The 15,889-nt window shown below is 35.1% G+C and overlaps 1 protein-coding gene across 3 annotated transcripts in view; it reads right to left on the bottom strand.

The window, feature by feature from the left end:
* stol (voltage-dependent calcium channel subunit stolid) overlaps positions 1–8,744 on the bottom strand; it is a 1,833,618-nt gene extending 1,824,874 nt beyond the window's left edge. For all 3 annotated transcript variants that reach the window (XM_069828334.1, XM_069828336.1, XM_069828335.1), the window contains exon 1: positions 8,026–8,744. In XM_069828334.1, coding sequence (XP_069684435.1) covers positions 8,026–8,171 — 146 coding nt within the window. In that variant the 5' untranslated portion in view covers positions 8,172–8,744. The remainder of the gene's footprint in view (positions 1–8,025) is intronic.
* Positions 8,745–15,889: the final 7,145 nt, after the last annotated feature.

Here is a 15,889-nt window from a genome sequence, read left to right as displayed (position 1 = left end):
ATCAGTTTCCCATACCTCTGCTTGTAGTCTGTTGTACCTCACAGTCGAAATGTCCCCATCATCTAAGGACGAATGTAGGAGGCTCCGGTAACCCTTGTGCAGACGTAGAAGTCGTCTAGACTCTACAATCTACAACGTCTGTCATTTACCAATATTTGTAAAAACAGCGAGAACCACCAACCATGGTGGACGATCGAATCGGCGCAAGGCAAACACACGTAGTGCCCTAATTTTCAAGGCTGAAATAATAATGAAATGGGAGTTGTAGAGAATGTTGGTGGAATGACAAAGAAAAAAAAGGAAAAGACTTTCTCCAACACAGATACAACTCCGCCATCGACGAGATTTGAACTCGTATCCGCAGTCGTCGCAAACCAGAATTCTGTCAACTAAGCTAATAAGGCGGCTTTACCGAATTAGGATGGAATATTTCTACGAATAATTTTACTCTTCATGCCTTGCTTAATTTAAACCAAGAATAACTTTCTAACAAATTTTTTCAGCATTCATAAAAGACACTTAAGTTAAAAATATGTTAGTGAATGAAGCAGAATTTGTTTCGTGTCATATACGTTGTATGAAAGTGTGCAGCACGATGTGAAAGGAAGGCAAGTCCACATATTCGGCTCAGTAAACTTTCCGATAAACATTGTGGCTATTAATAAAATACAGTTTCAACTTGCAATACGTCACATTCACAAGAAGTACACGGAGGTGAGAAGTACGTGTCTTACTTTTTTACTTGATTGCATCTAGCAAAAAGTTTTTCGTCATGAAAAAGTTGCAAACCGAAGTTAAAATTGAAGTCACGCAACTTGAGTGTGTACATGGGAGACATATTTCTAACTGCCTATATATTTATAATACAGTAGAGTCTGAACGAATATAAAATGTTTCTCTAGTCGGTCATGTTGAATCGCTCTTTGCGTGATTGTAATTACTTTACGTAATCTAGAAGCGATTTTCTTCTGTCAGTTGATGTCTTTGGCACGAACGTTGTTCATCGCTAGAATTATTTCGACTAACAATAAGCGAAACAAAGGCGAATAACTAATAATCAGCTGAAGCATGAGACATTTTGGATTGCTACCTATTTCTAATACAGAATGGATATAAACTTTCATTGGATAAAAAAACACTACACGTGCACGCAAGAAAAAATACCAGGGCATTCGAAAAGTAATGGCAACATAGTTACTGTTTCACACTACCCATACATTTATTTAGGTTATTTTTGGCATTACACACTCCAAATATAGTCCCTTGTCATGTCAAAAATATGTTGCTTGGAAGACGGCGTAACATCTGCAGCATCATTTCTAGATTTCTATGTTACTAATCGATCTAAAGATCTTTGGGTGTCAACTCTTGATTGAAAGCGAATGTCTCGCTTCCACCCATCTTGCAATAGTTCGTTATGGTTAAACTTCTCTCCCACAAGCTTCTTGTAATGCCGTAAAGTACTGGGTTGCATTTTTTCCTCTTGCAACTTGTATTTTTATTAAGCATCTTTGTTCATACCTACTGAACATTTTTAGGGCGGTATTACTTAATACAAATCAGAAATAGTCCCTGTATTCACAAAATATGGTTCCTTAAAGACTTTTAATAGTCCATATTTATACAATAATATAAGTAGAAAATAAAAATAAACGGTGAAAAAATACATTTAATTGTCTTCACTAAACTCTTCCCCCGAGTTTTAACAAACCTCAGCATTCAGAATCAGACTATTCCATTCAATACAACAACTAAATATCTTGGAATCACATTGGACTATCGTCGCACCTTCAAACATCACATTTAAGCTGTGAGGGATATCTTTTCAACGGTTTATGGCACTATAGCCATTATTCAAAAGCAGTTTGCCAATGAACATACTGTTATACACGCCTCTGGTTCGTTCCTTCCTATATGCTTTACACCTGTGAAATTTGGGCACAAAATCACATACGTTATCTGAAGAAACTAGATGCCATTCAACGATCAGTTGACGAAATATTCAGGAGCTGACTACCTTATTAGAAACACACAACTTTATGAAGGTTTTAACGTCAGCTTATTTAGTGACATTATAAAGTTAAGAGATCAACCTTTCTCCATTCCTCCAGATCTCACATCAATCCACTGATAAGAGAACTCTTCCGTGACACTTGATTTTATTTACTTTGTCTAATGCTCATATTTTATTTTTTTCAAGTTGCTAGTCTCCGTTTGTGATGGAGTTCTTGTCTTAATTGTTCACTTTCGTTATGAATTTGTACCATTTTTTCTGTTATTCTCATTGTAAAAAGCCAAGGCACCTTGTGACCTGAAACTGAAAATAAATGTTATGCTGTTAAAAATAATGACTTCTAGATGCATATTTTTCAAATGAAAAAAGCCGCCCTAAATAAGGGTTCATAGATCGGCATACTAATCCATTCACAATGAACAATGATTAAAAACAATTATGTATGTGACAAAAATAAAAAGAGAACAATAATTTGAAAAAAAGTTATCAGATAAATAATGAGAAAACATAGGAAATCATTTACAATAAAAGTTTCTTGAATATAAATGATTCCTAATTATAGCTAAGGATGATTTTAACACATGAGATCCTATGGCAACAATCGTTCCATCAGAAATTTTAATTGTCTCAGTTGATTGATAGTTTCTAGACGGATCGTGCCACGGGCACCGAACATGAGCCCAAAAACTGTCCAATGTATGATGTGGTATTGTGCTCCGAGATGCTGACAACAAGGCTCATACATGACTTTTTTTTCACAACACACCTCGAAACGGACTGTGGGATCAAGAATAACACCCTTATCCTTCTGCCGATCAATTATGATGATATCAGCATGTCTAGTAGAGCCATCAGAAGAGACGCAACCAAACTCCTCGTAAACCTCACAGGAAGCAATCTGACGGATTGAAGCTGAGATGAGAGAACGAACCGTATTATATCTGTTGATTCGCAGCAATTCCCCATGATGGCAGAAGCCCAAGACGCGAGAAAGCGTTTCTTGCTCGTTGCATCTTCTGCAACGGGTTGGGTCGAAAGTTCTACGGGGGAGAGTACGTACAGGTATTGTATTACAGTTCATCTTAATGGCTTGCGTCCACTGATTGCTCGAAAGTCCATTCTTAGTTGAGATCGACGAATTACCTTTCCTCAAGTGAGAATAAAAAACAACTCCCAAACTTTTACTTTTCAGTTTGCTCCATTGACGAAAAGAATCTTCACGCAATGCTTTTCTTAGTTTTTTAAAAGAAATACGTTCAGAGCAATCGAAGGTAATTGATAATTGTTTTATGCAATGTTCAATTTCGTTTGGAAGATTCCGAATGGCTGCTACATGAGGGTGGTCAACGTGTAAAAGTCTTTGACAATATTAATATTTAAATGCTTCCCACTGGATTTTAAAGACTCCTAAACCCCGAAATTTTTTTGGTGCTAAAAGATATAGGAATGCTCTCCACTAGAAGCGCCGATTGACAGTATTGTTGCCATTGCTTATTGAATGCCACCATGCTTATTGGCAAAATAGTGAAATATAATTTACTGTCAATCAGCAATTAAAATTATAATAACTGAGAAAGAAGTTTTATTTTGTTTGAATATGAGTTAAATTTCAAGAAATATTTAGTCAGTTTGAACACAAATGCAACCAATTTTGAAAGGTCGTGTACTTAATTAACCTTTAAAAGAATGTAATAACCAGGGAACGGATTTATATGGACTAAAAATATATGAAATATGTAAATATATATGTAGTTATTTTTACCAAAATATGGAATTAAATATGGATTTTTACCAAAATATGGAATTAAATATGGACTTAAAATTATAAAAAAATGACTATGTACGTTAAATATTGGTACATTTTAATCAAACTAAACAAAAAATATAATGGACGTACCTTATCTTCCAATGTAGTTTCAACAAAACACAATTTTTATTGTCTGTTACCATAACAATAGGTTACAAACATTTCTTTCAAGTGCTGAAAAGTGAATCTTCTTCTATTGTCTCTGAGGATAGATTTATACTGACTAAAAGAGCGTTCGACGTCACAAGAAGTAACTGGTACATAATTCAATTTCACAATGTCTGCTGGGGATAAGTCCAAGTTAATCTTCACTGTTGATTCACCACTCATCACAGCAACAACCTTTTGTAGTTCTTCATATCCAGGGTTTTTTGAAAGTACAGTGTCCACCTTAGCTCTTACTGCATCTGCAACTTTACCTCTACCACGATTCAGTTGTTCCACAGTACTATTTATAATTTCAAAACTTTCAGATAGTGAAAGGTGCCTATTTTGGAGACTTTTGAGCGTTTTTATGATGCATGAAAATGTATGCTGAATGTGAGCTAAGTCATTCTTCACACTTATGTCACAGGTAACTGTTTTCGCAGTATCAATTGAGACTGCATCTTCAGAGTCCAATGCAAGGAGAACATTGTTAATAGAGTCTATATGTTCGGCATAATATTCAACTGCTTCTAGCCATGTACCCCATCTAGTTAAAATTGGCTTTGGTGGCAATGGAATTTCAGGGTACATTTCTTTCAACACGTTAACTCTACTGGGAGCTTTGAGAAATACTTTTTTCACTGATGAAATCAACAAATCTACTTTAGGGAAATTGTCTCTGACCACTTCTGCCACACGATGAAATGCATGCGCCACACAAGTAAAATGAGTCAATTTAGGATATACAACAGATAATGCTTGTCCAGCTTTGACCATATAAGGGGCAGCATCGCTAATAAAGAATAACACATTATCGTACATAATACCCTTTGGCCACAGGATACCCATAGCTTCGTTGAACAGTTTAACTATAGTTTTGTTATTGCACTTTTCTAGAACATCACAATGTAAAAGAATTCGTTCAGAATATTGTTCACTTAACAAACCGATAACTACATTACCAACAAGTCTACCTTCTTTGTCGGGAGTCTCATCAATGGAAACCCAAATTGAACTATCTTTAATTTCATCTCTTATCTTCTGTATTGTCTCATCGTAGATGGATGGAGCATACGTCTTCCTAAGTGTTGACTCATCCGGGATTGTATGTTGAGTATATTTTTCAAGGAATTCCCTGAAGACCTTATTCTTTAGTTTGTAGAGAGGAATATCAGCAGAGATGAGAGAACGGCACAGGTCGATGTTAAACTCAGATCTTACATTCGATGTTGTTGGTTGTGTTAAAAACAATTGTCTCTGCTTGGAATTTAGTTGTTTGTTGGCCTGATGTTTACTAGTTGTAATGTGTTGTTGCACCAGGAACTTTTGTGTAGGTGATACTGCACACTGACACAAATTACAAAATAATATTTTATTGTCAGTTGATAAACCATCTTCTTTAAATTCTGAAATGTAACTTGTTAGTTTTGATTTTAAATTGACTGAATGACGTACTTTTGGCATATTTACCGTCTTTATAGTATGATTTACAAAACTGAACCTATGTGTACTCTGACTGGCATTTAACTGTTGAGCTGCACAACTGAAGTCTGTTAAAAATTTTAAATTAAATTAATACAGTTTTGTAACTTACTTTCCCATTGTTGATAGGACTGCTAATTTTCAAATAACTCTGATGTTAAAGGGATTACTGAACATGTGTTTAAATCTCTATTGTTGAAATGTATTTTTAAAAGTTAATGGAATTTTGTTTTGTTTTATTGTTAAACCTAATATAATATGGACTGTTTTATATGAAATATGGAAAATATATGGAAATTAACGAAAATATGTACTAAACTCTAAAATATGGAAAAATATGGAAAATAAAAGTAGGATTTTTCAACCCTACACATTGTGAAACATAAAGATAATGCAAAATATAAATTATATTAGCTTTATAAGTAAATATGTATTTACATATAAATCCTTTCCCTGGTAATAACTTATAAAATAATGCTTTATTTGATGTTCAGTATTCAGAGAGTCCGTAGCAAGCACGTAGCAGCTCTTTGCTCATGTTTAGCATTATATAAAATTGTATGTATGAGCAGATTACTTTAAGCTCGCGTGGTTTCTTTAATTCTGATTTTTTTAGTGGTGGATAACATTTATAATAAGACGTTATGATAGTAATAAAAAATGTTTAAGTTTAATTTTTAATATATATTTTCCGTTAAAGTTTGTTACTTTATTAAAAGTAAAGACAATGTGTGCTATATCTAAAGAGGCGGTAAGAAATTGCAACTTTTTGTACTAATTTATTTTCCTTTCCTATAGACAAAGAGTGAAATATGCAATTAAGTAATATTGGCATTTCAATTACAGTTTATTCCATGCCCAGGCAACTGCCATTGTGAATGACAGATAAGGATGAACACGTCCGCAGGGAGTCTTTCTATTACATAGGTATCATTGTAAGTTCTCTTGGCTCCAGTGTTCATAATGCAATCAAAAGCCAATCTTGCCACGTCTGTTTTCTAATTAGTACTGTGAACCTTCTTTAAAATTAATTTCTCAATTATCGCTGTACCTTGACAATAATATTAAAATTAATATATGTTAAGTTTTTTAGCTCATTCGAAGAATTAAATGTAACTAATTATTAAATATTTTAATTATGACCTTGAAGTTGAAAAAATATTTTTATAAGACCTACCAGTTTGTATACTTTATCGAAAAAAATGCTTCGCGAGACATCAGAAAAGACTACGAGATGTGATGGACATTACGTTCACAGATATAAAGTCATGAAACGGACAACTGGCATCCAAAGTGATTTCTTTCACAGTTTATGAAAGTCAATATACTGTATTATCATTTGATTTAGTATGTTTTCCTTATGTGACATGAAAGAAGCCATGAAATTCTGATCACTAACAGCAGAATCAGGTAAATAATAAAATTACGAATCAAATTACTAGAATTAACCCTTACAATAAATCAATTTGCATGATGCAACGTACTACACGTTAGCGCTGCGGATTGACGCCATGTTGGAAAATGGCTTGAAGTAAGGAGAATTTCCCGGTATAATGCGTAAATACACACCCAACAATGGATTTATATAGAGCGAGGCGCCTACATGCATAAAACAAAAGTCTGTATAGGTAGTTAAGAGTTTATGTACTACTAATTATCAGTCAATTACATTTTTAAAATTTGTAACATCTGTTACACAATCTATAAACCCAACAAAGTGTGTCATCTCCTGACATCGGTGATTAAATATAAAATTCCGAAATTATTGCAGGTTTAATTTACATGATATGACATATTAAAGGGTGAAAATGCTACCAAGGTTCCAAAGGGAACAGTCGTTAAGCAACTTTATATTAGATACAAATATGAGATTAATATCACTGTATTACTAAGCCTGATGAAGCAACTGAAATGGTGGAATTTAAAATATAAAGGAAGCTTGATTTATGCATTATGTCAAAGCATATACATACTACAGAGATATCTCCAAAATCACGAATTATATACGACGTATCACAACAATAGTAATTTATATCTGTGTTAAACAATCAAAACGAAATGTATTATTGATTATCAACGTCATGCGTACAAATCTATCTTAATCTTGCGTTATTGTTTAGATAACACTTGACAACTCGTTCTGATAATTGTGAGTAAAATTATATATACGCATAAAAGTTAAATTGGAAGACATTTAAAATAGCAAAGTAATTGCAGTGGAAGTTTCAAGTGCATCGCGTAATCATATAAATAAAAAAATTAAGAGGTGAATGTATTGAAGGGAACTCCACCATTAAAACTTGATTTCCACATCTCTAACTTAGAATACAGTTAAATTATACCAGTCGTCGCCTACAATGAATCTTTTTTTAGAGTAAAATATTAAATGTTGATCAAAAATATTAAACAATACAGTTCTAGTTTAATGAATCACAACCAGGATTGGGACTAATTATTCACGGGATTAAAAGTAATCGGGAAGAAAAGAATGTCATCTGGTTAGGTTCTTGTTCTCGGGTCCGGCATATGTTAGTTCTCTAGAAGAAAGTAATTATAGTAATGTAATATATCTTACTCGTTGTGCGGAATGTCCTCATCTTGCTCCAACGAGGTGGGTAGAAAGGCCATGAGCACCACTAGAGAGAACAACAAACAGGAATAATACTGGGCACTTCTCGAGAACATGGTCCGTCGCTTTCGCCTGCGACTAGAATCTCTCATATTCGCCACGCACTCATAAACACTTAACAATACGATAACAGATAACAAATTAAGATCACAAAATCTTTACATGACACATTATTGTCTAGGCGTTGAAGAAAGTTCCAGTGCGGAGCAGTCACTTGAGAAGCACATGTACTATCACGCAGTAATTAGCAAGCGCCGGTCTACTCACATGCCTCCACACACAGTTCACTCAGCGTTCGACTGCGTGGATTCACAACTCGCAAATTGACACACGAACAACTGAATTATTTGTCCGGCATCGCATGTTGGGTGGCGATTTTCTGTCTACGATACTCCTGTTCCAGAGAGGGGGGGTTGCATGAGATAGAGGGGAGGGTGGCAATGTGGCGTGCGTATTTTAGAAATCCGAATACACGTACGGTCAAAACAGAAAATGGCTGCGTTGTCGTGGTCGCAAGCACATAGCCGAATAGAGGATTCCAGTGTAGCTTATGTGACGTAAAGAAAATTTCCGATCCCTCTCTGACGGAGGTGAAGATAATGGCAATAAAACTGTGTGTATTAAAAAGCTTGTCTGGTGCGTTGTGAGGGGGTTGGAAGGCCGACGACTCCTCGCCAAGCCCGGGCAAAACTTGCCTGCTTCCAGTGTGCGCCGACTCTCTCCCTTGTTTATTGATTTGCTCGACGTCTACCAGAATTCCCGCCACCGACGTCGCGCGACGCTACGTCGCCCCTCTCCCGGCCGAACCCCTGACGGCGTCAGTTCATCCCCATCCGCCTCGCCCGTTTTCTTTTACCGCCTAGCGGCGAGTGTGCCAAATTATGGTGCTCGGTTTGTTGCATAGATGGCATTAATGCATGGACAATAAGAAAGTATATTATCAATATAGCCACTCATTATAATATAATATATTAAATTACATTTATTATTTATTGCTGTGTTTATCCGACACAAAAGCGCTTTCCATTTCACGAGCATAAAATGAACATAACCGCTAATGAAATGCCTCATGATTTTTTTTTTTTTTGTTTGTTTTAATTTTTATTGTTTCTTCCGTCTTCTCTAGTTGTTGTTTAGTCAACTGTCCGAAGGCAAGGTGGAACCTCATAAGTGATGCCAATAAGGCGTCAATCATGAGGCAACGAAGCCAGGAGGTAATGGGGTAGGGTGACCAGTTCATTCCCTTCTTCCTCTTGTTATATGTTATAAATTATTTTATGTAAATAGTATAAAGCAATTCTAAATTATGAATTCATCATTTTGAAAATTATAAATTTAATATCTTCTATCTATGAATTTCACAGTATTTTCTATCTTATGAAAGGAAGAATAATTTTAGTTCAAAGCTGGTGACCCAGATTTAGTAACTTAAATATTTTATTTCAAAACGCCAAAAATCACATAGCCCTACAATTATTTCGCTTTAAAATTTTCAGTAGACTACATGCATAAGGAAATTGTGTGAATGATGCCACCTTGAACAACAACTGAGAATTTTGCGAAGAAAATCATGCATTTACCTAAGAACAATATTTCATTTTGTCGAATGAATTCATAGAAAAAAGGCTTTTCGAATTAACCACAAATAAGTGTTTCCATGTATTGATTTCTCATCAAATTAATGTACTTTGTTATAATTATTGTTCAATGTGGACTCATAATAATTACCATAATATCTTCAAATCCATTTCATTAGATGGGAATATATTTCCAAATTCATCACTCTATCCAACTGAATAACAATGCTCATGTAGACAAGTTGAATACAATTTCCATAATTCTGGAAATCCGAAATCATTGAATGGTAACTTGACACTATAAGGAAAATTATGGCCGAAGCCCAAATAGGCCTATCCGTTTAACGACGTTACTCCATGTGAGTTTTCCTGAAGTAACGTCAAAATTAGAAAAACTTTTACCTTCCAACGTCCAATATTAATGTATTTTAGCTAAGAAATTATGTTTTTATGTATATTACATGCAAACATAAGTAAGAAATTATTGTTTACTTTGTGTGTCTATTGAATATATTTTTCTTTTAGTTCAAATAAGAGATAAATCCTTTCGAAAATTCTTCAAGTAAACTTTCCAGGAAAGAACTATGCAAGCTGCATAATGTAGATTATATAATTTTACCCATTGTAATGGTTCGTATACTACTCTGATTATATATTTCACTGTAGTGTGACATCAAAACTTCTTCAAGGGTAGTAATTCCATCCATAATACACTTATATCACGTATTCTTGTTTTATACTCGAATTACATAACAGAGAAGGGACTTAGGTGGTAATCCGATATTCATTCATTCATTCATAGTGTTCTCTCTAAGGGCAGGTCTTTCACTGTAAACCAAGCTTTCTCCAATCTTTCCTATTTTCTGCCTTCCTCTTTGTCTCCACATATGATCCATGTATCTTAATGTAGTCTATCATCTGACGTTCATCATTCCTTCCAGTGCATCCTTCAGTAGGCAGTTTATTCTCAGCCAGTGACCCAACAAATTCCTTTTTCTCTCCCTGATCAGTTTCAGCATCAATCTTTCTTCACCTACTCTTTCCAAAACAGCTTCATTTCTTATTTTGTCTGTTTATTTCACACGGTCTATTCTTCTCTATATACACATTTCAAATGCTTCTAGTGGTTTCTCTTCACTTAGTCGTAATGTCCATGTTTCTGCCCCGTGAAATGCCACAGTCCACACAGAGTATCTCACTAGTTTCTTTCTTAGTTCCTTTTCCAGAGATCCGCAAAAGATGCTCCATTTTCTATTAAAAGCTTCCTTAGCCATTGCTATCCTCCTTTTGACTTCCTGGCAGCAGCACTTGTGACTGCTTATACGGATAGATAACAAGGCTGAAAGGACGTCAAGATTAGGTCTTTAGTATACAGCTGTCATCCATTCAGTGCAATTCAATTTTGCTCGTGCTGTAAGCCTACACATTGAAACAGCGATTCTTCATTTATAATACGTAGGCCTATATTATGAAGAAATCGTAAAAAGGTATAGTGTTAATTACACTTCCAGCAGTCGATAGTTCCAGCAATTGTTATGAACTTACAAGATAAGCCAATAAATTGATAACCTTGTAGGATATAACCTATTTTGCTTAGCCAAAGAACCGTATGTAACCTTCATAAGTTAAAATTGAATTTTTAAAAAATGTTCTTTAAAACAATACAATTTGTAAATTTTTCTGGGTTCCAGGCATAGCTTCTAGTGAGATTTGTAGCAGACTTAAAATATCGAGACTCAACAGATCTGACAAAAATAGTGTACCACTTTCACAAGCGCCCTGTTGCAGCTAATTTCTAGTGAGAGTTCTAAAGAAATCTTCAGTTATAATTACCTCGGAATTCAAGAAAATTGCCCTAACGTTTTTTGGGCCACAAAGCGTACAATGTCTTGAATTGTTTGGCATCTGGTTGTACTAGTACAATTTCATATTGTGTGTTGGAGTCGAAAATATTCCGAGCGATATGAGCTTACTTGGAAGTTTTGTGGACTGTACCATTAAATGTCTCCAGGTTATCAAAAGAAGTCGGATACCGACCAATAGAAGACGAATTGCGAAGGTCTGCTCAACGTTTGTTGTCAAAAAGGTTTTTGTGATATCCTGGTACAAATCGATCTGGCTTCGAGATCATTGTGATTGAGTTCGAAAAATACAGTCAAAGTCGTACAAAGCCAGCGATGTATGTGCCCTCTCGGATGTAGCACTATGACTTCTGGCAGATGAATAGCTAACTTGTGGATAGTATGCAACTTTGTTTGTTTTGGGAACTCAAGTAACCATCTAAAATGCCTCAGGTACACAGTATGTGCATGTTGACAGATCGTGGTAAACTTATATAATAAGTTCATCCATGTGTCCTAACGTTCTCCGTCTTTACATTCGTACTACCGTGATGTATCTCTGTAGGTATCGGTATTTTGCTGTTTAATTGTAGAGCATACGTTAAAGTTAATATGAGCCTGGAATTTCTTACTCAAATACGAGCTATGCGGCACCACCCATTCATTTGTGATTTTGAGAAACTGGCCATTAACTTTGGTTTAAATAGTTCTACCATCGTTTCTTCGCTTATAGATAGGATAACCGTTGCAGTTTTCCTTTGTAATAGTTTCGTAAGGATTCAGGAAATTCTCCGTACATTTGCCATTCTTCATACAAGGTGACATTGGATTTACCGCTCCGTAAGGGCCGTGGATCATGGAAAGCTTGACAACTTGGAAAGGACGGTCCTGTCAGACGGTCCTAACTGTAGCATTGCATCGCCTTTGGAGATTCCCGACGCTGTCGCAGTTTAAAATTAAACTAGAAAGATATGTTTCATCGTACGAAATCCATTATTGAGAAGTTGCTAGATTTATGCTTTAATATTTTAATAATAATTTCCTTGTGTTAGAGTAATCCTTCCTCTTGTTTTTGTGCGAGTGTAGAACAGTCTATCTTCCTTTGATTAATTATACTGAAGCGGGTGCCACAATTTTTATTTTGCCACGCATTACAGTAGATTTATATGCATGCTGGTGTTGATGATGATGATGATGATGATAATGATGATGATGATGATGGTGTACACTTTATCTTGTAGTTATATTACATTTCTGGTTGTGTGGAAGAGAAGACCTGATGGCCTTAACTCAAGTTTCCCGGCGACAACAGAGCAGATAACATCGTGTGTCGTACTTAGACACTGCGTGAGTGTTAGCTACATTCTGAGTTTGTTTACGTAATCGTTATAGTTAAAGATGAAAACCGCAGTAAAATGAGAAAATACGAGGCTTTAAAAACAACATTTAACAAAGATGCAACTGGTCCAGCAGCAATTGCCATTCACAGACGGAACTATGTGTTACGAATCACATACACAGAAATACAAACGTTTCAACTAATAGGGAAACAGAATACAGTTTATATTACACTTAGAAGCAAAATTATTTCTGTACAATACTTGGATCAACATACTGGAACGCCATCATGAATGGAAATAGTGTAACACTTAACATAACCTCTTGCAGACAAAGAAGTTGTTTTAGTGTGTGTGCTAAATTTACCACCGAAAATGTTCAATGATGGAATACGTAACACGTTACAAAATTATGGTAAAGTAGAACTTATTGCTAATTAAAAATGGTCGTCAAAATTAGATGGTCATCTATCTATCTATCTATCTATCTATCTATCTATCTATCTATCTATCTATCTATCTATCTATCTATCTATCTATCTATCTATCTATCTATCTATCTATCTATCTATCTATCTATCTATCTATCTATCTATCTATCTATCTATCTATCTATCTATCTATCTATCTATCTATCTATCTATCTATCTATCTATCTATCTATCTATCTATCTATCTATCTATCTATCTATCTATCTATCTATCTATCTATCTATCTATCTATCTATCTATCTATCTATCTATCTATCTATCTATCTATCTATCTATCTATCTATCTATCTATCTATCTATCTATCTATCTATCTATCTATCTATCTATCTATCTATCTATCTATCTATCTATCTATCTATCTATCTATCTATCTATCTATCTATCTATCTATCTATCTATCTATCTATCTATCTATCTATCTATCTATCTATCTATCTATCTATCTATCTATCTATCTATCTATCTATCTATCTATCTATCTATCTATCTATCTATCTATCTATCTATCTATCTATCTATCTATCTATCTATCTATCTATCTATCTATCTATCTATCTATCTATCTATCTATCTATCTATCTATCTATCTATCTATCTATCTATCTATCTATCTATCTATCTATCTATCTATCTATCTATCTATCTATCTATCTATCTATCTATCTATCTATCTATCTATCTATCTATCTATCTATCTATCTATCTATCTATCTATCTATCTATCTATCTATCTATCTATCTATCTATCTATCTATCTATCTATCTATCTATCTATCTATCTATCTATCTATCTATCTATCTATCTATCTATCTATCTATCTATCCGTCCGTCCGTCCGTCCGCCCGCCCGTCCGCCTGTCCGTCTGCCCATCGGCATGTCCGCCCGTCCATCTATCTGTCTGTCTGTCTATCTATCCATCCATTCATCCATCCATCCATGCATCCATCTATCTATCTACCTACTTACGTACCCACCCACCACCCATCTAGCCATCAATCCATCCATCCATTTGCCTGCCTGCCTGCCTGTCTGCCTAATATTCCTTCTTTAGGGAAGAGGGGAGGACACAGACTGAGAATGTCCTCGCACGCAAGTCGCTCGGGTGGACCCATTGTACTACCCGGGATGGAATGGTTCGCATCTTCTAAGTACCCCCGCGCTACAGGTCCTACGCGCCGCCTCCGAACTCCCTTACAGGCCTACATATTCCTTTTATTTTTCCACGTAGGCCTCACCGCGGTCCCTCAACCCCAGTCCCACAAGTTACCATGAGTCCAGTCGAAACTCTCAGTGCGTAGTGCTGCCATCAACCTAACCACTGTAGGAAGAATAGCAGGCTATTTCATTTCTTGCTGACATGATGAATTAGTTTATTTTGCACAACCAGCAACGAATAAAACGCTGAAACTCTTAATGATTTTCGGTAAATAATTTTACTTAGGATGTATTTATTACGTACGATTCTAAAACCCTGCTATAGCATTTGCCTCATTTTCAGTATCTCAACAATGGAAATCCCATAACAGCCTCTACTTTTGAAAATACGTGGTATAATACATAAATAGGTTACATCTCTGATCATCAACGAGTAACAGTAAAACTCATTACGAGCTTATGGCCAATAAGTACGTCATTGATTGAACATATTATGCTAATGTTTAAAAGTGGCCAAGATGATGTCCAGCATTTACTTGACCTAATACACTCCAAAATGTCATATTCTTGCCAAAAATCCGCAATGACCTCAAATAGCTACTACTTTACTCCAACATGAAAAAAAAAAAAAACGCTGAACGTCTTGGCATAGTTACTTGCGTTTTCACGTTGAAACTCGAATAAGTGAAGATGTATATGTCCAAGAAAAAGCATTTGGCATAAAATTCATTCAGATGATTTTTTTTAGAAAAAGAAATTTTTGACAAGGTTACACTTTATTGAGTTATTTACGTTGCTTTCAATGTCACATCTTCCATGTAGTATGTTTCATTCTTATGGAAGCAAATAACTTTCAAAATGTCTGGTATTCTGCTGGTAAAATAAATCTTAAAAATCTAATGATCTTAGTCTGCAGCATTTCCTGCACAAACCACTAATTAAGCTTTAAATATGCTAGGTAAATTCTTGCTGCCTAGAGTGCTAAGAAAACGACAATGACCCATTGCTATTGCCTGAGATTTCTGGGTTTATCATCATTCCAAATTTGCAAAGCCTACATCGAAAGTCTTTTTATTGCATCAGTAATGTCGTCACGATGAAAATTGTCGTATAAGATCAGTGCGCCAAATAAGGCCATGCTAGGGTTTTCTTCGCTGCTATTTGATTCTTTCTCAATGAATCTTTTCCAAATTTAACAAAATTTGAAATTTATTCATGAGGAAATGGAAAACATTCAGCTTTATTGTTAAATTGTATTATTTGTTACAAAAAAGATCGATAATTCAACAAAGTGATATTTGGCCTTATTAGAACAGGGGTTTCAAATAAGGCCAGCTCAGAATTTCCAAATTTTAGAAATAAACAAAGTTGATAAATTTTTCAATTGATGGAACAAACGATTGAAT

The sequence above is a fragment of the Periplaneta americana genome, chromosome 6 (assembly GCF_040183065.1).
Source record: "Periplaneta americana isolate PAMFEO1 chromosome 6, P.americana_PAMFEO1_priV1, whole genome shotgun sequence".
Lineage (NCBI taxonomy): Eukaryota > Metazoa > Arthropoda > Insecta > Blattodea > Blattidae > Periplaneta > Periplaneta americana.
This window is presented reverse-complemented; position numbering and strand designations above follow the sequence as displayed.